This window comes from Osmerus mordax, chromosome 21, assembly GCF_038355195.1.
Source record: "Osmerus mordax isolate fOsmMor3 chromosome 21, fOsmMor3.pri, whole genome shotgun sequence".
NCBI lineage: Eukaryota > Metazoa > Chordata > Actinopteri > Osmeriformes > Osmeridae > Osmerus > Osmerus mordax.
In genome coordinates, this window is record NC_090070.1 from 10,889,421 (window position 1) to 10,913,320 (window position 23,900).

The 23,900-nt window shown below is 44.5% G+C and overlaps 1 protein-coding gene across 1 annotated transcript; it reads left to right on the forward strand.

Annotated features, from left to right (window-relative positions):
- The first annotated feature begins 601 nt into the window (after positions 1-601).
- Positions 602-22,860, forward strand: msx1b (muscle segment homeobox 1b). Its single transcript, XM_067259862.1, has 5 exons — positions 602-908; positions 1,714-1,884; positions 21,560-22,039; positions 22,398-22,601; positions 22,649-22,860. Exons 1-5 carry the CDS (start codon positions 602-604, stop codon positions 22,858-22,860), a joined length of 1,374 nt encoding a protein of 457 aa, XP_067115963.1.
- Positions 22,861-23,900: the final 1,040 nt, after the last annotated feature.

The following is a 23,900-nucleotide window of genomic DNA, read 5'->3' on the forward strand; positions in this document are numbered from 1 at the left end:
CAATATTCAAATATGGTCAAAATGTCCCCCCCAATATATTGATATAAAAATATAAATAAAATATAAATGTGCTACGCTACGACAGGCAACCAAGCACGCTGTCTGAAATTATCATAAAAATAAAAATACATTTTAAAACAAAGTTTTCAGGGGGGGGCCCTCAGACTCCCCAGCAGATTTTGTTCCCCCAATGTTGACTCCATGGCTACGGCCTTGATACACCTTAATACTCCTCTTGGGTGTTTCATAAGTGTGTCATTTACATTTAGTCATTTAGCAGACGCTCTTATCCAGAGCGACTTACAGTAAGTACAGGGACATTCCCCCGAGGTAAGTAGGGTGAAGTGCCTTGCCCAAGGACACAACGTCAGTTTGCATGACCGGGAATCGAACTGGCAACCTTCGGATTACTAGCCCGATTCCCTCACCGCTCAGCCACCTGACTCCCCTACATAGACAGACTTATTGATACGAACTAAATGTAGCGTTGCATATGACAACATCTTGATTCATCCATATTAGTGGAATACAGTGTGATATAATGACTCTAACGCTGGGGAAGTAAGGCTAAAACAACAACATCCCTGAGGTGTTCCATGTGATGCCTGAGGTGTTCCATGTGATGCCTGAGGTGTTCCATGTGATGCCTGAGGTGTTCCATGTGATGCCTGAGGTGTTCCATGTGATGCCTGAGGTGTTCCATGTGATGCCTGAGGTGTTCCATGTGATGCCTGAGGTGTTCCATGTCATGCCTGAGGTGTTCCATGTGATGCCTGAGGTGTTCCATGTGATCCCTGAGGTGTTCCATGTGATGCCTGAGGTGTTCCATGTGATGCCTGAGGTGTTCCATGTGATGCCTGAGGTGTTCCATGTGATGCCTGAGGTGTTCCATGTGATGCCTGAGTCCGGTGCGTGCACATTTCAAGTTAGCATCCATAGTGTTGTGGAGGGTGGACAAGCGGTCAGTGCAAAAGGTTCTGGAAAACGTTCCACGGCACGTTCTCTGTAGTTTTAATCTCATTTACACCTAGTGCCACAGTAAAAAAAAGTTCCACACTTTCAACCCAAGCATGTGCAAGCAATTATTAATTAGTGTTTTGCCGGCATTTAGATAGTGGCTATAGAGAGGGAGAGAGAGAGAGAGAGGGAGGGAGAGAGAGGAACAGTAAAACGTTAGGCTCGATACCCAAGGCAAAGGCGTACAATTAAAATTAACTATGTGTTTGTTTTTCACTAGATTTTTTTTTAACATTTTGGCTGATGCAATCGCTTGGCAGGCTTGATCAACACAAAGCTACTTTCCCCCTCGTAAGATAAACAAAAGTACACAATGTCTAATCTGAGGGGTGCGTTCCCGGTGCGATGGCGGTTTAACTGGGATTATCTCCGGATCCTTTTCGTTCTTCCATCACATCTGTGCTCTGTATGTTGTCCTGGGCAGGTGAAATTCCTGGTGCATGAACACACTAACATTATGGAAACCGCGGGAGCGCATTCCCTAAACAATTCGGCAGAATTCCACGATCACCACAGACGAGTAGTACACTACCATCGGTACCGGCAAAATTGTGCCGTCAACAAAGCCCGTCCAGTGATATGTCAAAAGCTTCTCTGAGAGGAATCGTGAATAGAACCGGTTAAATTAGTTTCTTTTCAACGGTTGTGGACCGGAACATGGCCGCCCTCGGCCCCCGGGCCCCCTTTGCCCCCCAGGCCCCCCGTGCCCCCGTGCCCCCCGTGCCCCCCAGGCCCCCCGTGCCCCCCAGGGTCCCCCCGTGCCCCCCAGGCCCCCCGTGCCCCCGTGCCCCCCAGGGTCCCCCCAGGCCCCCCGTGCCCCCGTGCCCCCCAGGCCCCCCGTGCCCCCCAGGGCCCCCCGTGCCCCCCGTGCCTCTCTACCTGTCTGACGGGGTAACAGAGGTCAATTCTTCAACAGGAGCCCCCGAGCCAAAGCGGTCATTTAGTGTGATAGAAGATGAGGGGGGCTATTCTTCCACTCACAACCGACCCACATGGGGGGGGGGGGGGGGGGGGGGGGGAGAGAGGAAGAGAAAAGAGAGAAGAAGAGAAAAAATATGTCCGACGTGGGGTGGGGGGGGAGGGGAGGGGAGGGGGGGGGGGGGGCGGGCAGGAAGATTAACTTAATATGTTCACTCACTGATGACAGGGAGGCCCACTCCCTCAGTCCCTCTCTCCTCGCCCTGCTCCTCGCTCCCTCCGCTGCGCCCTATTGTGTGCGCGGGTATATCTGCCACAGTGCTGTCATTTGGCCTTGCTCACACGGCGTAGGAGCGTCTGGGTCACAGAGTCAGTTGGCACCAGGGCTAATAGCCCAGGTTGGTGTGTATGTGTGTGTGGTAAGGGGGGGGGCAGAGGAGACTGTGTGTGGGTAAGTGTGTGTGTGTGGGAGTAAAGGACAACAGATGAGTGTGTGTGTGTGTGTGTGCGTGTGTGTGTGTGTGTGTGTGTGTGTGGAGGGGACAGAGCAGTGTGTGTGTGTGTGTGGGGGGGGGGGGTACAGAGGAGGTCCTCGCCTCTCCAATCACAATGAGCCTTACTCTGAAACCTGGAGCCGCGCGATGACAGCCCTATCGACTGGGGACAATGCTCTGTAATTTGTGAGGGGCCCTCGGCCGCGAGGGGCATGATGGGTAATTAAGAGGAAGACAGTGAAAGACGCGACAGCGGGAGAGCTCGATGACAGGCTTCAGGTGATTGGCTGTGTGTTGGAGACCGCATGCCCCCTCTCTGGTTCGCTCTCTCGCTCTGCTCCCGTCTCGCTCTCTCTCTCCCTCTCTCTCTCTTTCTCTGTCTCTCACTCTCTCTCTCTTTCTCTGTCTCTCTCTCCCCTCTCTCTCTTTCTCTGTCTCTCTCTCCTTCTCTCTCTCTTTCTCTGTCTCTCACTCCCTCTCTTGGCCTTTCTTTCCCTCTCTCTCTCTTCCTCTTTCTTCCTCTCTCTCTCTCTCTCTCTCTCTCTCTCTCTCTCTCTCTCTCTCTCTCTCTCTCTCTCTCTCTCTCTCTCTCTCTCGTCTCTGGCAGAAACAAGCGGAGAGGACAATCACAAACAAGGGTCATTGAGGGTGAATGAAAGGCGTGTGTGTCGTCGAGATGAGGACCGTCTGTCCCCCAGCCCCCCCCCCCCCCCCCTTCAAGGGACGGGGACAGGCAGTCATGTGGTCGGTTTCACATGAAGGCTTCCCTGTGTCAGCTTTCAGGTGTGTGCATCGACACAATGTCGGCTCTTGACAAACAAACTTGCCTCTGTACGAGCGGGCGACCTGCAGAAGAGAAGACCCGTAAGGAGTTTATCATCGTAATGCTGAGATAAATACGAACGCACAGACATACATCTTAAGTAGCCGCTTGTCATGGATTTGAACGCTCCGTCGAGATTAAACACAGCAACAAACTCACTGGAACAGAACGTTTGAACAGCGATGTAAAAGTCGCCCCCCCCGGTTTTCCGTCTTTCACAAAAAAAAAGAAAAGATAGAAAGGATGTGGCAGCCAAGCCTCCGTGGCCCCAGAGTCCATGGTGTGCAGAACGCTCCTGTCCTTTTCCCAGAAACTTCAAACCCTTCTCTATCAGGCCGTGTCTGGACATCTCCTTCTCTCATCTTCCTCGCAGGCTGTAAATCACCAGCCTAATTCCCCCGGCCATTAAATAAACGTGCTGGAGTTCGCCGACTAATTGATAACGTTACAATGTGAAACATTTCGGAGCGGTCCGTAATTGAAAACATTAGGGAGGAAGACAGGGGGATGTCGGCAGGAGGGAAGGAGGGAGCGAGGGAAGGTGGAAGACAGAGAGAGAGGGGGGGGGCGGTAGTCTTTGATCTAGGAGCATGTCTGTTGAGCTGTTTTCCTTCAAGGCTTCCTGGTTAGTTTCAGTAGACACCAGTGGGTCCACTCCTGGGAATAGGACACTAATGGATCACTTAAAGGGGCCTATTCTTTACGGCCAGGCTAAGTGTTATCATGTGGGGTTAAAAACATTGGCCGCTGACTCAAACCTTTCTGACGGAGAGGGCTAGTCCCATGCCAGATAGCCTTGCACCGCAGATCACTGGAACACGGAAGAGGGAAGGATAAAGGAAAGGTCTTTCATTCTATCCTTTTTTTTACATTCTCATTTTCTTACTTTGTTTTCCGTCTTTCTTTTGTCTCTCTCCTTTTTATCTGCCTCTTTCTCACTTCTTTCCTTCCTTCTTTCCTTCCGTCCTCCCTTCCTCTCCCTTTCTCTACTCCCGGTACAGTATGTGCCGCACTCTGAAGCCCCCAGGTATCACTGTCCCAGACTGTTTGTCAGTTGCAGAGGACAGGCAGAGCTGTTGACGGATACCAGAGGGGTTTAAGGTGACCCCTTTCACAGAGCAGTTTCAACACGGCTCCTGTCATTGCCCACTGCCTCAAATGAGTTGCAGACCTCTCAGATAAGAATCACAGAGAAAGAGACAGAGGCTCCCTAAAGTGATCATTATCTAGCAGTGTTTACCTTTAACGAGTGGAGAGAGTGGGTGATTGACAACTCGAACGGCCACCCCTAAGTGAACGTGATCGGTCATTAAGTTAATTTGACGTCTGTTTTGGATTGTTCTAAGGCGTGCTTCTCGCCTCTGGTTTTGGAAACAGAGGAATCTTATTGGTCAAAGGATTGAAAAAACTATTCGCATTTTCCCTACATGTAAATGTACTTCAGTGATCAATTCCACAGATGTGTGTTCATTAATTACCAGAACGTGTGCTTGTTTTTCTATCACTCCAAAATTTGAATTTCCCCAAAATATTTAAAAAAAATACATGCATGTCTCATGTGAACAGTGTCAGTCCAAAACTGCTCAACCACCCCCTGTTCACTTTAGAGGGGAGACCTGTCGTAAAAATAGCCAATAACATGTGTTTCAAATTGGCCATTGGTTATAGTTGACTTTACTAGAGCTTCCGATTTATCGGTCTTGTGGCGTTCTTTCCTCTCTCTTGATACAGCTCTGGGGAATTGTGGGTCAATTAGTTTGCCACACCGAAAATTCCTGCAAAAGGGGCAATTAAGCTTTTTGGCCTCCAGTCATGCTTCTAGGTTCTTCCTGTTGACGAGAGTTAACAGGAGTTTTATTTTGAGTCCTCAGCACCTCATGATACCATGGCAGGAATGTTATTTTGAGAATCTGAGCCCATGTAGGACAATTTTTGTACATAGCGAAGTGCTGTAACTTTGAAAATAGAGCGACAGGAAGCTGTTACGGCCAAAAAAGTGGATCTTATAGGGGAATTTAAATCTATATCTGGAAAACAATTATTTATACTTGAATTAAGTTTCACAAACAATGCACACACTGCACGGTTGTAATGTAATGATTTCACTGCTAGTGACAGTGCAACTTTAACCATCGCGAATAACAGTGAGGATGATAACTGTGTCTTCACTCCTTACACCTCCTAACCCTAACCCATGATTCCACTCTGCAAAGCAAAGATAAATACCTCTCAGTTTCTCCACAGTAATTGTCCTCTCAACTTATGGGTCAAAAAACATTCTGTGAAAAAAATGTGTTTATTGTTTTAAGTCACAAGCTTTTATTATGAAGCGTTTTGTTCTTTGTCAGGATTGCAAATTGTTGTTTTTCTCTGACGCTACGCCGGCAAAGCTCAACAATAGCATATCCAACCCCATGATGGGCTGCCAAGCAGAGATGAGAAGAAGGATGGTTTGACATCACCAGTGTAACAGAGATCAACTATCATACAACAATAATAATGTGCATGAATGTGTGTGTCGGTGTGTGTGTGTTTGTCTGTCTGTGTGTGTGTGTGTGTGCGTGTCTGTGCCCTCTATTCACATCGCTCGTCCTCCCCTTATTTATCTTCCTCATCCTCCTCTTCCTCTTTTTTTTTCCTTTTTCATCCCCATCTTACCGTGTCATACCACACGGCCTGTGGCTACAACACCCCACCTCTCTGGGTTCATCTCGCTTCCTTTTCAGGCCAGTTCAAAAGATGGATCTGCACTGCATTATGTTTGTATAATCAGATCATATTCAATTACAACATCTATGACAGCTCAGTTAGGGGTGTGTGTGTGTAAGTGTGTGTGTGTGTAAGTGTGTTTGTGTGTGTGTGTATGTCTAGAGAGGCTACATAACAAAAACACACACACACAAACACACGCGCGACCACTTGTAGGAGCTCTCTGGACACTCTGGGCGTCAGCTGATAGGAGCCCAGGGGCATGCAGACACCCTGGGAGAATCTCCCTTTTAAGCCCAATTACGGCATGGAGCCACGGTTGTTTCAAAGGCCAATGTTAGAAGATGCCCACGTCGATAAGAGACACATGTGTTCCATCACTATAATTGAAACAAGGTTTGTTTTTTTTTTTTTTTTTTTTTTTTACCAAACTCCCAATCCAAGGAAGAAAACAAACAATGTAATAACCTAATGGCTGAATTCAAAATGTAAAAAAAAATGGGGATTGCAAATTGTTTATTTTGAGCTTTTATTCTTGAAGAGACCTAATTTTATAGCAAACCCAGCATGATAGAAGCTGGGAAAGATTTTCAATATAGCTTTTACATTTATTTGCTTCTTTTTATTATATATTTCTTTTTTACTGGACATCGTTTTGTCTTCTTGGAGTGCAACGCTGAAATCTTTAAAGAATGATCCTTGGACTTCCAGACCTCCTCAAATCTGATTACAGGTCTGAAGAAACCACAGACAATACCATGGCAGAGCACTTTGCTCACAGGACGACTCTCGCCAAACTACATCTCGGTTCTCTCTAGATCTGCCAGAAAGGATAAGCATAATTCACGTTCTTTCCGTATGAAGAATACAACTGTACATGTTTACAGTAGAAACATGTTAAGAAGAAAAAAGAAAATGGTTTTGACAAAAAACAAATGTATTTGTTTAGTCCATGTATTCGTTTAGCAGCAGTCGACCTTTGACTGCTGCTAACCTACAGTTGTCTGAGGTTAGGTTTGTGCGAAGATGACCTGTTGGATCTTTCAGTTTACAGTAGAAACGACATGTAATAAAACAGTTCATCAAACCAATTCTTCAGATAAAGCCATTCCATATTTTTCTAAGAACAATTCAGCAGTTCCTTTTCATAACCTTTGACATACTTTACACTACAAAAGAGAGCGTCCAGAACCATGTGTAACCATAAAAACGTCCCAGAAGTTCCACATCCAACAGCTTTCAACACACAAAAAAAACACATAAAAGGGTTTTAAGCAACACCCTACACAGCTGTAAAAGGGTTCCATCAGTAAGGAACCTTAAGAACCCCAGGAGTTCCACAATACATACAACCCTTTTCTTTAGGTGTGGTTAGAACCCGCAGGTTCATGCATAGTAGCTGTACCTTGTTCATTCTCGTGATCTGTGGGATGTATTTAGCTTGTACACTTTATTTTGAACAGGAGGGTAATATTACCTCTCTGGCACAGTGCCCCTTTAAGGGATCCCGTACCTTTAATGTTAAATCATCTGGGCATTAAAGTCTTCTCTTGACTTACAAGACATGACATTTCTGGAAACATACAGCTCAGGTCAAAGATGGAGCTAGTTAAAGGATTGCGCGGAACCACAAAGGGAGGGAAGGATGAGGAGGAGAAAGAAGAAAGAATGTTTAGTTAACTTTAAATTTCAGTCACAGGGAAATTCTGATTCGTAATTGTCCACACTAGAGACGGAAAGAGACTAAGACGGTTCTCTCTCACTCTCTCTCTCTCTCTCTCTCTCTCCTTTTTGCTCTCTCTGTCTCTCTCTCTCTCTCTCTCTCTCTACCTCTCTCTCTCTCCCTCTCTGCCTCTCTCTCTGCCTCTCTCTCTCTCGTTCTTTCAGTTCATCATAGATTAGATTTGTTTGTTACCGACAATGGCTTTTAACAAGCACCACCAGCTTACAGAGGATATGAATGCAGGAAGATAAAAACGTCAACATAACCACACATTGTACCTCCTGCTTCAGATCTTAGATTGGGACCATATTTTTCCAAAGGTCAAATGTCATTAAAAACTGTAAGCATGCAACCATTTGGTAACAGAGAAAATGTTTTTCTGATTTACCACGCTACCTAAAGTATACTGTGGAGTACGGAATATGGAATATTCCACATCTAAGGACACAAGAGATTTTATCTAACTTGATCATCATATTTGCTCCAAAAACAAATGTTATTACCTTGTGCAAAGATGTCTGATAAAAGACTAAATACATTTTCTATTTTCTTTCCCGTCAGTCTAAGAGCATTCAACTGTCACATCCGCATTATGGTCTCTGAACAAATGATCATTTAAATACTGTATTTTCTTCATAGTTTACCTTAATAGTACCTAATAAATCGCGAGGCGCTACAGGTAAAATAAAAAAACCTCAAAGCTAAACGTTTTCAAACAGGCTTTAAAAATGTCTATCTACTGGGGTGATAGATAAATTGCTTACATCAAATGGTTGCTATGACGTCTCACCTGTGTGCTGTAGGAGATACATTAGCAGAACCTACTCGAGATACATTAGCATAACCTACTGGAGATATATTAGCAGAACCTACTGGAGATACATTAGCATAACCTACTGGAGATATATTAGCAGAACCTACTGGAGATACATTAGCAGGATGACATGTAATGTGGGAGCGAGGGTGAGGGTCGAGACTTCCTCTCCATACTCGGCCTACTGTACAGCGCCTCCTTGTTGTAGCGCATAGCCTTGCTGTTTGCCTTTCATGGATTTGAGATTTCTTCATAGATCTAAAAGTAGTTATGTTTGTACCTGTATGCGTACTTTGGTGATGTCAATTGACAGATTTTGTATTTAAGGCAACTTAAAGGAGCCGGATTTATACCTGTAACTTTTTAAGTGCTGTGGGCTTAATTTTGGAAATGTTTACACAGAAAAATAGATAGGCCAAATATAATTAAAATGCTTCAGGTGGCATTGTATGATGCATTTAGAATCCTGCTTAAACTCCCAAGATGGACAAGTGCAAGTCATATGTGTTGGCTAGTTGATAATTAAAAAAACAAAAACAAATAAAAGTGACACAAGGATTTCCTCTTGTTTTTGGAAACATTAGAGCAAATATCTGTGTGTGTTTTAATCACTGTGGAAATTATCTCTGGCATATTCCTGTACTCTTTGTCCTTGCACTACTTTAAAAATCTACTTAAAAAAATAAGGTTTTACTGATATGGATGTGTGACGTGTCTGAAATAAAATAACATTGAATACCCCCCAATGGATTTGTTAAAACCGCTCAGCTAGACACAAACACACACAGTCATGCACACATACACATCATACCTCAAAAAGCACAAAACGAACCCCCCCCCCCCTTTGGCAGTCATTCAGCTGTACCTCACGTCTCATTATCTGCAGTTTGTATCTCATTAAACGGACACTTAATGACCTCGTAGACTAGCAAATTACCATGGTAATTCTGTGTTCTTTAATTCAACTTTATTAGACACCTTTTGGTTTTCAAAGGGGGGGAGGGGGGAGAGGGGGGGGTGCATTTAAAACTTTATTTTTCCAAACTCTCAAACAGACACATAGCATTTGCTGAGACAAGTTCACTCGTCATGTAACTAGTCAATAAACCCGTTTGGTTGATTTGAGAGAGAGAGAGAGGTTCCTGTGATTAGGGGAGGTTTCTTTGGCTGACATCATGATGCAATTTGGGTTGTTTTTATCACTCTTTCAGCAGTTACAGTGTGGCTGTTCGATTTCCTGCAACAAAAGTGTCTAGGGCCATTAGTGAGGAGTAATTCCACACAGCGGGCTTCAAGTTGTCCATGTGATCTGTTCAGTGGAATAAACACACGCACACATACACACAAACTGTACACACCAACACACACAAAGCAACATTTACACACACATACATGCCTACACACACAAGCCCACACATACACACACACACACACACAAACACATGCCTACAAACACAAGCCCACACATACACACACACAAACACATGCACGTTACACACACACAAGCACACGTTCACACATGCACACACAGAATGGAAAACCTGGAGTTTTATGTCTTGATTGTTTCTTACCTTGTTGTGGTTTGTCTCTCCCCCAATTACATTCTTTGGACATTATGAGGGAAAAATACCACAGATGGATGTGTCTATGTGTGCGTGTCTGTCTGTGCGTGTCTGTGTGTGTGTGTTCTTTATCAAAGGCTCCCATGTTCCTGGCCATGCGATGACTGGACTCTCCCTGAGGTCTCCTGTAATTGTAAGGTGGAGCTAAAGGCTTTCCAAAACGCTGTGTCTGGTCCAAGGTCACCTGCGACTCGTACACGGACCACAAGGGACTATGGGTAGTGAGGCACTGAGAGTTAGCTACTGTGTCCTTCTTACATTAGCCATGTCAAGATCAGGACGAGAGTGGTTCCACAAAAGCATGCCCTCCAAAGCCAAGACCCAGACACGCAGATCCTTCCTGCTGATGACCACATACTTAGAGTAATGTGTATTTTTAAGTTCCCAAAGCCATATGCCAGACTTTGTGGAAGCTAGACGCAAACTCTTGGCCAGAGCGAGTGGGCCCGATACACAAGTCAAACAAGCAACGTGAATCCCACAGTAGGCCAGTTCTGATATTGAAAAAAGACTGCTTGCAGAGAACAGACAGCAGGGGGAAAGGGGGAGTGAAACAATTTAAAGTACTCCTTCCATACTTTTAAACAGTGTGTCTTACATAGGCTAAACCGAGTCGGACCGACTGATACCAGATAAACTAGATCAAAATTACATTATTGGTTTTTATAGCCGACTGAAAACATAGCCCAAAGGTAGGTGATTTGGCAGGGAGCAGCTCGTAATATGTCTAAGAATTGTTACCATCTGGATTGACTGCAGGGAACGCTCCTCTCTTAAAAAAACCTCAAAGTCAGAATGATAGAAAGTTTAAACGCGAGCGTTCATAACCTGCTCCACTCTTTACCGCCTTCCGTCCACATCGATTTGGCTCCGCCGCACCTTAAAGAGGGATTGCGCCATTTCAAAGTTGCTCTTTTTTATATATTGCTTTTGAAAAGTGGTATGATGTTGTTGGACACTGAATTGGAAAATGTCGGACTTCTGTCATGTTAACCCTTTTGTGGACCCCACCTTTGTAAATGTGACCGGAGTTTTACCTCTGTCATTATCTTATTAAAGGATTACAACGTCAATGTAGCTAGGGTGCTAGCATTTACACCAAGTGTTGGAGTCATTTTCAGTTTTAAATGGTTTTGTTGTGCAGATTTGCAGTTGTGTTGCTCTCACCTAACATGACACACAGGGTAAGTCTGTGCAGTTATTAACTATGTGGACTGACTGAGGGCATTGCCATGTCAAATCAAATGGTAAATGTCAGATGTCAAATCTTCACACACACAAAGACCCATTCAGTACACACACACACACACAAAGACACATGTAGTGCACAAAAACACTTTTATAGTGCACTAACACCTTCACACACACACACACACACACACATACACACAGTCAGTTGACCATGCAGGGATCCTTGTCCCAGAGAGCTGAGGCCTGTGCTCTATGAAACATGAGCCCCTGTTTAGCAGTGTGAACTGCGGGGGAAGGAGAGGGGGGGGTCGGCTGTTTTCTCAATACCTCCTTGACCTGTCGCTATTGATGATACGTGAGCGTTTGTGTGTGTGTGTGTGTTTGTGCGCATGTGTGTATGTGTGTGTATTCATGTGTGTGTATGTGTATATTTGTGTGTGTGTGTGTGTGTGTGTATTTGCCAGTGGGGGGGGTTGGGGGAGGGTTCCTCACTGTTGTGACTCCGGCAGACATCTACAGGGGGACTCGACCCTCTCTCCACAACATCCTCTCTTCTCGCCCCCCTCGCTCCCTCCATCCTCTCCTCCTGACACCCCTCTCCTGGTACGGGGAGAGCAAGCTGTTGTTAATAATGAAAAAGAAAACTTCTCTTTTTTTTCAAAAGAAAGGGATGAAAAGAAGGAGGTGAAACTGAGCAGCCCTGGCTGTATTATTTCTTCTCTGTATGGGACCTGGCCTCTCGTGGACTCTCCGACGCTCGGGGAACAGGAGGGGGTCGCAGGCTCAGTGACCAGCACTGCCCCGGGGCCAAAGCAAATGATTTGCCTCTCTGAGGCTTCAAAGAGAGGCAATTACACTTAAGTAACCAAATGAATAGATAGCCCAGCTTGGCAGCAGTTTGAGAGGAACAGAGGAGGCCTTTGAGAGAAGAGGCACCACACCTCGGGAGTAATATGTAACAGCTCGCATCACAGAGAACAGAGAGAGAGAGAGAGAGGGAGAGAGAGAGAGAGAGAGAAGAGAGAGAGAGAGAGAGAGAGAGAGAGAGAGAGAGAGAGAGAGAGAGAGAGGGAGCAGAGAAGATAAAGGAGAAAGTGAATAAAAAGAGAATGTGCTGCAACTGAGAAAAGGATATGGGGGGGGGGGGGGGAGCGGTTACCGGCGCCTGTCAAAAGCAAAACAACAACAAACTTCTGAGAGGCTTTGAGTCTGTGTGTCTCACATGTTCAGAGGGGAAGGGCTCATCGTGAGGGCATCTGGCCTGGTGACTTTAAAGAAGTAGAAACACTGGACAGAGACCTCCCCCACCTCCCCCACCGTCCCCACCTCCCCCACCTCCCCCACATCACAACACAGCCATCCGACAGACTCAACACGTCCGAGTACGACTGCTCGCGAGGAAAGGGGGTTGGAAAAAGAGTCTTCTTCGCTCCACAAAACAAACTGACGTCAACCGACGCTTCCAGACACACATTCTGATGCTTTCTACTCCTACGATTAACTGCAATAGCCTCACCGCCCCCCAAGCCCCCCCTCCCAGCACCAATGAAAGGCCAGGATGAAAGGCCATTGAGCGGAGTGGAGACGGCCTGTTTGGCAGGAGAGCTCACCTGCAGAGAAGCGTCTATGGGCTGCATCGAAGGCCCAGCAGCTGCCAGGGTTGTAAGTCTAGGGCACCTAGTGGTGCGGGAGAAAGGGGAAATGCCTGTGCCCTCAGGCCCCCTTCCTTTCAGGGCGCTGCGCTGCCACTTAGTAACAGAAGGCATGTGCCAAACTTGCAGAATGAGAATGAGGAGAATGAAGGAAGAAAGAAGAAAAGGGAACTCAGAACCTCCCCTCTCTCCTCCTCCCTCTCTCCTCCTCCCTCCTGCCTCATACATGCACTAAATATCAACAGTGATTCTCTTTTTGTGAAATCTTTCCTCCTCCTTTTCCTCTCTCTCTCCCTCTCTCTCTCTCCCTCTCTCTCTTTCCCTCTCTCTCTCTCTCTCTCTCTCTCTCTCTCTCTCCACCCCTTTGTCATTCTTCCTCTTTCGCTGTCACCCACACATTCACGCTCACATTCTCTCACAGTCCATAATAATCCAACAATAAATAAGAAAAGCACAACGGTGGAGTCAAAGCTCCCCAGAACAGCAGCAGCGATACCGTAACAACTGGCGATGCTGCCGGGTGGGGGGTGGAGGGGGGGGGGGGGGGGGGGTGGAATGGATGAAGAAGAGGGAAGAGGATGAAGGGGGGAGGTGGGGGAGTCGTCGGTTTACAGGGCTGAAGTGTGGAAGCCATCAATTATCAATCGGGGCCAAAGTTAACGTCCCAGCGGGGAATGGGCATTAGGATGCAGATATGAGAGAGGCAGGGGTCCGCGAGCAACAGATGCCCAGCGCAGCGGTCAAAAGAGCATGCGGGGGCACTCGGAGGGACATGTGCAATGTGGAGGGCTCGCTCCACCACTCTGTCGACATCACATCTCAGAGAGAATGGAGAGAATTAATGGGAATGATAATTGGTGTAGAGACTGAAAAGATCCCATTGTCCGAGAGGGATAAAGAGAGAGTTCGGGGTTGTTACGGCGGCAGATAAACAAGAGCTTTATGCGTACGAGTCTGAAAGGTGTGTGTGTGTGTGTGTGTGTGTGACAGGCCTTCAGGCTCACAGTCCCATGTTCTGTTGTAACTGGTCGTTGAAAGTAAACAGGATGTGCATCATATCATTACCTGGAAGTCATGTGATCCAGTTGTGTCGAGTGCCTCGTCCTTGCCCTGACATATTCCTGTAGTGGTTACCACAGCAACAGGAGCCGGAGTACATTGGCTTGTCCGCCCGCAACAAGTGGTCATATCTTCAGCCTCCTTCAGCCTAAATAGAAGCCCAGCTTTCCCGTATCCCTCCTCTAACAGGATTTTCCTCCATTATTTCCCTCTCTCCCCACCCCTCCACATCCTCCACTCTTTCTGAGCTCTCAGCAAGATCCATCCCTTCAGGCTTCCTCTCCCCTGCTCATTTATACTAGCCTCCGAGCAATTTTCACAGTCAGAAAAGTGCAATTGTATTTTCCAGCTCATTAAGCAAAAAAGCACCAAGAAAGCGCGATTCCTGAACCCCTAACCCCCCCCCCATGTACTTTCCTGTCCAGCCTCTGTTTTGGGGGGGGAGGGGGAAAAGAGCAGGGAAAGAGAGAGAGAGAGAGAGAGAGAGAGAGAGAGAGAGAGAGAGAGAGAGAGAGAGAGAGAGAGAGAGAGAGAGAGAGAGAGGGGGAGAGGGAGAGAGAAATATGGCTTGGTGTTAAATTAAAGTTGTGTGGAACGCCGTATCTGATTGTTTGTGCTGCGGAGAGCATCTGCTTAAATTTCAAGGGCCGTGGAGTAGTGAAGCACACACACACACCGACCGCACACACACACACACACACACACAAACACACCCACACCCCTCCACCTTTTAAAGCCAATCTCTCTGTTCCAGTCTCATTGAATAGAAACCCATGCTTGTTTGTTTGAAAGGGCCCCCCTTTTCTTAAGTTCCCACCCATTCCATTGTTGTAGCTTTTTCACGGGGAGGACTTTGAAATTGTAATCTCAGGAGGTTCAAGCACTCACATTTGTTCTGACCTTTAGAGCTTGTAATAACATTATTACTATCAGACAAGTTAGTTCTGATGGTGACAAAGGTTGGTCTGGGAATTTTAATCCCTGAAAGAAGCATTTAAAAAAATTACAGTTTAAAAGATTGAAAGCAGCACCATAAAACGGAAATGATTGAGGTGTCTGGATGGGGTAAAAAATAGGTTTGGGATTGTTAAACAGCTTTTCATGCAAATTATTGGATTCCAAGCATCAGTGTTCAACATATATTGTCCATTCATCTATTCTAAGTAATATGTAAATGTAGTATAATTAACAATTCCTTTAAATATATTTCCTTTTAATTGCCAAACTCTCCATGATATGTCTCAACGTTAAAGGATGGATGGAAATGATTTGTAACTTTCCATAACTGTAACTGTAACTTGAGTGACGACAGTGCCTCATATCACATGGTTCATCATAGCATTGCTCAGTGAGGTCAAAATATGACCTTATGGGAAAGTTACTCAACAGCATAGCATGTCACAAGCAAGTATAAACATGCTTGTGACAAAGATTATCGCAAAACCAATTTGGTGTCATCCCAGGACACAAGCAATAACAGGGTTATGAAATGTTGTATTGCTGATAATTGAACTTTAAGGATTCTCTTTTCAAATTTCCTGTAAAGAATTTTTTCATCACTTGGTCACTATTGTTTGACGTTTCAATCTTTGTTAAAATAACTCCTTAAATATTAGTTTACTTCTCATTCATAAACAAATATGTCATGTTCTGAAAAAACTACAATTATCTTTGAGATTCTCTGTGTAACCAGATTGATCTGATATGCTGTCACAAGCTGTTTGGTTTAACTAGCTGGAGACGGGTCACACACAAGACCCATAGAGTAAATGCATGAAATGTCGATAATTCCACAATACAAACACACATTTAACTTCCCACTAATCCCAAAATTGACCTTAAATCTAAATCTAATTTAAAGTGTTATCCCCAAATTGTTTTAGGCGCACTTAGCAGTTTGTGGATGATGTGAGAGTTTGTACATATTTGGGCTGTCTCAAAATAGGCTGTTGGCTTTTTTTCCCACCTTTTTATTTGGTTTTTAAACAAAAGATATCTTTAGCAAGCAACTTATTTGTATTATTTTCACACATCCACTTACGACAACGCTCATATTTCAGCCAATACATTTTTACAAAGTCCCAAAGAGCATTTCATATCATATATACTAAATGTCTGTAATTTATGCAATCGTTTCTGGTTTCTGCTCAGCCTGCAAATGCAAGCCAACAGTAAAAGAGAAAATTGTTACCGTGCTGCCTAGAGTTTTCTCGAATATAATGCATTCTAACCCTGGCTGCTAAGACCACGTATGATTGTGGCGACATTCTTGGGTTAGCGAATGAGACCACAAAGTGACCACAGTAAGTTTCTCATCCTGTACTGTCCAACCCTGCTCGCCCACTCCTATTGTGTCCAGGCTTTCCTCAAGAATGCTGATTTCTATAGGCCAAACGCGGGCCAGACGAAAATGGAGAATTGCACTGTCACCTCTTGCGGGCTTTTCAGCCACAAACTCTGTTCTGTTGGCCACTGTGTGTGTTGAAGAAACCTTCTCTCTCCCCAGCCTCAATAAAAACATCTGTTTGTTCCCTAGGTTGTTTACGACAGGGGGAATCTGAGTAAATACAATGAGGTGGTTTGTTGTCAACAATTACAATCAAGTATTTAAGTAAACAGTGTCCATTTCTTTAGCTGCATTTTCAGTAAGTTTTCACTCTGCTTTAGATGTGTTCTTTATTAGATCATAATTTCACAGTAAAATTGATTATTTTTTGCTTTAAAATGTACCTCTAAGCCTGAGACACATCAACACATTTAAGAGTTTAACAGTAATTCTTCATGGAAAGCAACGTACAATTAACGATTGTGTTTCATCCGCAGTTACAGAAAAGGCCTCTCCCATCTTCCCGTTCCCCCTGTCTAGCATACCTCTTTCCTTTTTCCTACAGTGCAATGGCGAGAGAATATTTCTCCCATTACCCCGGATTCATAGCCAGGCCTCTGTGATGTCACAAGAGGAAGTGGGCAGGAGGACCTTCAACCAGTGTTTAACTGCAGGCCTGAAACCACTCTGATTTGGATTCATTCAACTAGTTAAGTCCAATGAAAGGTCAAGATGTTTTCCATTGCACTGTGGATCCCTACCCGGTGCAATGCTATTTAAACGCTTCTCAAAATGAGAAGCCCTTTCGGTCGGCACTGCCTCTGAACATACGGTAGCTTCGTCACAAAAGCAGAGTTTGACGGGGACAATTAAGGACAATGAAAATGTCAGCTTAAGAAAAAAATTCATCGTTACCTCTTGGTGCACCCGTGTAAATGGGGAGGGGTTGTGGCCTTGATGTTTGAAGACGGAGACCACAGCCATCATAGGTTAGTGACATTTACGCAAATGTCCCTTCTGGTCACTTGAAGACATTCGATACTAATTGCTCTGCAGAACAACAGATCATATAAATCTAACTCCAATTTTCAGTAGATGAGTAGGACCTCAAAATGACATCGGCCCCTTCAAAGCACTTCTAGGTAAGTAACCATATCCGGCAAGTATCTTTCTCCATCCAACATCATTCTGGCAGCTACTTCTAGGCTCTCCCCAACTGTCAGAGTGGGAGATGAGAGAGTGACAGAGAGAGAGCAAGCGACAGAGAGAGAGAGACAGTGAGAGAAAAAGAGAGAGAGAGAGGCAGTGAGAGAGGAAGCAACAGAGAGAGGCAGTGAGAGAGGAAGAGACAAAGAGAGAGAGAGAGAGAGAGAGAGAGAGAGAGAGAGAGAGAGAGAGAGAGAGAGAGAGAGAGAGAGAGAGAGACAGAGAGAGAGAGAAAGAGAGAGAGAGAGAGAGAGAGAGAGAGAGAGAGAGAGAGAGAGAGAGAGAGAGAGAGAGAGAGAGGAATGGTGTGAGGCCCTATAAGCTTTTGGCCCCTTGTCTTCTCTCTCTCTGCGGTGTCAACGGCCTGTCCATCTCTCTCCAATACCCTGTGGCAGCTTCTCTTTTGTGTCACGACTGTCAAACCATCTCACAGGTATTGGGTTCCTAGCCTCCCTCATGCTCTGTAAATGATGTGTTTGTTTGTCAGAGGGTCTTGACGCAACAGGGAATAGGCACATTGTTAGCGGACAGCTTGACTCAGCGACCTTTACTTCTGTAACTCACTGTGTGGGTCCATCAACTGTGTGTCGGTCCTGGACTTGAAATTAACCATCTGTCTTCACACACTGTAGCTAATGTAGGCTGGATTTTTTTGTGTGCGTATGAATTTAAGGCGTGGAGCAGCCCCAGATTGGACTCTCACGGCTGTCCAAATTGTGAGAAAGAGATTTTTTGGCTGAAGTCTTCATAAAGAGTTTCCGACTGCAGGTTTCCACAACAGTCATCTTGAAAGCACAAAGAGCTTAGTACATTAAGTATGTTTTCTCACATTGCTAAATGGGCCTCAACTTGGCCCCGAGCTTCACGAGCGGTAGAGTGGTTTCACCGAAGCATGAGAATATTAGAAATGGCCTCATGGACGGTCCGATAGACAGGCGCTTGAGAGAAAAAAAAAAGAAAAAAAAGTTTTCATATCTGGTGCCGGCATGTGGTGAAGGGAAAAGTGCTTCCCATCTCTGTCCGACCTTGAGAAACGGATCTGCTTTCAAACTCGCTAACGATTCCTGACACAGTTCATTCCCCCGCACGCTGTTACAGAAATGACTTCTGCTGAGGAGAGGGGGGTCTGAAACCAAAGCCAACGGTAAAACACATCGGGGGATCATGGTTTAACTTGAACTTGTGTCGACGTTTCACTGGGTGTGCGTGTACCTGTATCTGATCGGATCTCTGTACTGATCGGTGTGCGCTACGATTCGGGTCCCGTCCCTCTCTCTCGCACGACAGTTGGAGGGAACAGATTAAGTGAAGGCTCGGCTACACGGTTGCTGGGGTTTAAACCCAAAACATCTGGTTCAAAAGAGGGGCTGGCAGAGGGAACAGAGGTAGCTTGTCAAGAGGTGGAAAGAAGAAGCAGACTCAAAATCTGTTCTTGGAGAAATCGAGGACCATCATTCGAGATGATGGTGGTGATGTCGAATTGGTTTTTCAGACTGTGAAAACAACTTGACATGTGTAATGGTGTGTCTCTGACTTGCTTTAATGGTATATCTGGCTTTCAAAAACACCTGGTGATGCCCTGTCACTAATCTGTCTTGGAGAAATCGAGGACCATCATTGAAGCTAACCCTAAACCAACGTGACGATCGGTTAAGTGTCAACAGAACTGTTTTGAAGGGGATACCAGTACTACCATTCAAATTGATCAATTATTCATCCTTTAATTAAATTAGGATATAAATTGAAGTGTTAAGAGTAATGAGTAAAGGGGGGGTCAATGAGAATGACAAGAAGGAGACAGCGAGAGAGAGAGAGAGAGAGAGAGAGAGAGAGAGAGAGAGAGAGAGAGAGAGAGAGAGAGAGAGAGAGAGAGAGAGAGAGAGAGAGAGAAAGAGAGAGAGAGAGAGAGCAAAGTGGGGAGACCGTGGCTACCCAATTCATTAAAAAGACAACCCCATCTTGCGACTCCGCGCTTTTGCACTCCGTCTTAAATTGTGTATCCGATCCTGCCGATGATTGTTGCAGAGTCACAGGCTTTCAGTGGGGTCTCTGGGACAGCAGGGACAGCTGATGCCAGGGACCCCATCTTGTATTAGCCTCAGGGGCAGCATGTCATGTAGTATCTCGTTAGGTGAGAATGACAGACGAAGGGTTTGGGTTATACACAACCATGACAAAGTGGAGTCAACCTCGGCTTTTAGCGAAGAAATGTGTTCGAGTAATAAAATCCATCTGATTACATTTTGGCTTTTGTTACTATGGCACATTTATAATCAACTGTAGAAAAGTCAGATGTGGATAGTCATTCTCTAGTACAAGCACTGTGTTAAATTAACCAAATATATGTGATGGACATTACCCATTGAGTCATTTTTACCAAATATCCATCTTCTAAATAAAGTTCAGAAACCAATTTCTGAAATAAGGAAAACAATTGTGTGTGGTTTTTAAATTAATATGTGTTTCTTCTACAGACAATTGCATACTTAATGTCGATTTTTTATGATTAGATGTCCACAAGTTGTAGGCCCTATACATTTCACTCATCCTCACCGATTTCTGTAAATGCTCTCTTACCTGTTAACCCCTCCCCTTAGTATTTGTTGTACTATTCATCCCCATGGTCTGTCTGTTGCCAACTGTCTAGTTTAGTCCTACTGTTGCACCAATGTTGCCTTGTCTGTTTCTCACCTGCCTGTATCCTCTGTTCATTCCTGCCAGTCAGTCTATGTCTTGATTGTGGTTGTTGTCTGGTGTAAATAGTCTGTGTCTTGCTTTGTGTTCTTGTGCTTTTACATTTTTTTTTATCCTCTCTGATTCCCTATGTACAAATGCCCTGCTTGTTTTTCTTCTGTATGTTGTACTGCTGTGGTTGTGTGCCGTTATGCTTTTAACCAGATTTTTATTCCATAGCCCCCTTCCCCTCTCCCTCAAAAAGCTTTTGCTTTTTGCCAGGCCATCTTTGAAAATAATAATTTGTTCTTAAATGATTCAGCCTGGTTACATAAAGGTTAAATAAATAAAATAAAATAAATAAAAATTCCTACATAACGTTCATTATTTTTATATAATTATCATAATCATAAAATATGAGAAAATCCAGGAATGTATTCATACCCAAACCTCTTTCCTGCAACAAGTTCCTTTAGATGTAAAAAAATAAATAAAATGTGTGTCCTTCCAGCAATGCACTGGACTATGAAATATTTCGAGGACAATTGGTTAAGTGGAGTTAACCGTTGCCTTTTCTCCCTGAGGTAGCTTCCTTTCTGATCCCGCCGATGCTGGCGCCTTCCAAAACACAACTTGTCTGGCTTATTAAATAGTTTGACCTGAAGAAAAAAAACGCCTGTTGATTCTCAACTGAGACTATTGTGGGCTTGAAAGGGTCCATGACAGGCCTTAAATTGCCGTAATGCTGTGTGACCAACAGACATATCTAATCGATTTCTTTCTTCATTATATCAGTTTTTTTCTGTTTTCGGTATGTAAATGTGTTTGTTTGTTGAAATGTTAAGATGCTCAAACCTACTTAACCTTTTCGAAAATGTATAAACAATTCAGCTAAACAAGTCAACTCTTAATAACTCTTTTCCCTTTCTTGCTCGAATTCTTAGTTAGACTATCAAGAAGTTTGTTTGAGGGTGAGATTAATTCATTGAAAGGTTCCAACGAAGCCTCGACTAATGGATATAAATACTCAAGAGGCCTCCCCACTGGTTAATTGCGGTAAAATTGGTCCACTTTGTGTTCCGCGGAGACAAAACCCCTTGAGCTATCAATACCCCTGCACCGCACGGGGTCTGTACGATTAACTTCTCGTTTTCTTTCAAGGGGCCTCTTGATGTCTCTCAGAAGGCAGAGGGCCAATCGAAACGAGAGCCAGGGACGTCATGAGGGCGACTTGACGAGCTGATTGGCCGGCCCTGAGAAGGGGAACACTTTACTGCCCTTTTATAGACGACCCGATCTCGTGCGCTTCGCTACTGGGCACTTTTCTGACAGCGAGAGGACACATCGGACACTACTCCATAGCACGCGATTTCACAAGCTGGTCATACGGAGGTGTATGGCCCCTTTACCCCTGCATGATGAATCCGACACTGGGGTCTCCGTCCCACGAGATTAAACAGCATCCAAAGGAAGAGTCGGATACAGAGAGCGAGGAACTTCAACCCAAAGATATGACGACCGACAAAGGATACAAAATTAAGACTAGCAGTCTACCGTTTAGTGTCGAATCGTTGATTTCGAAGAAAACGACCTGCCGGACTGTCTATTCCTCGTCGGAGTCACGTCTGGTCCAACCGAAGTCCGTTGCAGCGCAGGGCGGACAGTTTTCACCCAGGACATTTTACGCGGAGACGAAAGTTTCAGCAGAGAGCTCTCAAAACGCACCAGAGAGCCCTAGTGACGATAGTCCCGAGTTTTGTGAGAAAGACCAGAGCACTTGGTTCCAGACATCCTCTTTCTCAACTCCTCCTCGTAAGTTGTTCCTTTAAAACCGTAGGTTGTTGTCGCAAGGAAAGTTGTGGACACTGATCATTACGTCGTTCTTTAGCCCTACTGCTATAACATTACTCTTGTTTTTGTTATTACTGGTATTTTCATATGTAAGCAGTATTATTATTGGCTGAACATATCATATAATTAGCCTATCATGTTTGGGCTGTAGGCTATAGGCATTTAAATATTTACCTTTGTTAATATTCTCTGTACATATGGACTCTTTCTTTGATTAGTCGAAAAAAGTTAAATACAAATTTGCGGGGAAACGTCGTAGAATATGAATGGACAAACTGATATTTCCTAACATTTTTTCCCAACTTGTGTCTTATCTCAGGAAGCTCGAGCCCACCTCCATGTACTTTAAGAAAGCATAAAAACAACAGAAAACCTCGAACGCCCTTCACTACCTCTCAGTTGCTGGCGCTGGAGAGGAAGTTCCGACAGAAGCAATACCTGTCCATCGCCGAGAGAGCCGAGTTCTCCAACTCCCTCAATCTGACAGAGACACAGGTCAAAATCTGGTTCCAAAACAGGAGCAAAAGCCCCCCCCCCCCCCCCCCCCCCCCCCCCCCCCCCCCCCCCCCCCCCCCCCCAAAAGACTCCAGGAGGCCGAGCTGGAGAAGTACAAACTCGCATCGAAACCCATCCTACCTGCTTTCGCTCTACCATTCCCTTTGGGCGCACACATGGGGTCCCCATCTCTCTACGGACCTTCCAACGGCTTTCCTAGGCCCACATTACCGGTCCCAGGACTTTTCAGTGGACCAGTTACTTACGGAATGTACTATTTGTCTTAGAATACTAATTCTGAGATAGTTTCTAATGTCTTAGATATTAGGGTTACAACTACACTTACTTTAAATATGAATATATTTTTAAAATTGTATGAATAACCCATTTTTGTATCCCTTTCAATAGATAATAATTGAGATATTTTTAGGCCAGTACAGGCCTGCCAAGATAAATGTGAGCCAATGCCATAATCGATTTTTTGAATAGACCAAAATTATATTCTTTCAATGTTGGCCACGTTTGTTTATAATACTTTATAAGAAAATTTGAGCAATTCGCATACATGAGTGTCTCATTTTATACATTCTCATCGATTATGCACACGCTGGCACTATAAGCCTTAAACCACTTGCCTTAAAAAAAAATCTATGTATCATCTTTATATTTGATAACCTGTTTTAAAAATGATCATATATCCCTTGCTAAGGTTCAGCATCACCGTGCGTAATTACCTTGCGTAATGAGTGCGTAAAGCAACAAAAAAGTACTTAAAGGCCTTGCAGTTATGAAAGTGCCTTGCAACACAATTTTTTGCTCACTGCTGATGTTTATTTGTTGACTGTGTTTTCACCGTTGCTGTTCAATTGCAAACGACCAGTAGGCCTATGTAGCTGAGTGTCTATTTGCAATTCCTACGTGTCTTTTAGGATATGGAATATATTCCCATATTGTTAGGCCCTTTCAACGATTACACTGTTGCCTTACAGACCAATTTCAATAAGAGAGATGTATGAAATAACTTTTAACTTTCCAGAAATGTGCTGTATTCTTGTAAATAAAATGTTTAGTTTTTACTTTTCCGGCAACATTGCCAGGAAACTATGCAGGATTCTCGGTATTTATTAAATATCTTTGTATCTGTACTGTGTACATACATGGTCCCATTTTAATTATTCAGTTTAACTTGTATAAACTGGATTCAGTAAATAAACTATTGGTTTTTTTCCGTGTTGAAATGATTGGGTCTTAGTTAATTGCAGCACAACAATTGTATCTGAAAAGGGCACCATTTGAAATTGTAGTTTACTTCCCATTTGTGTTTCTT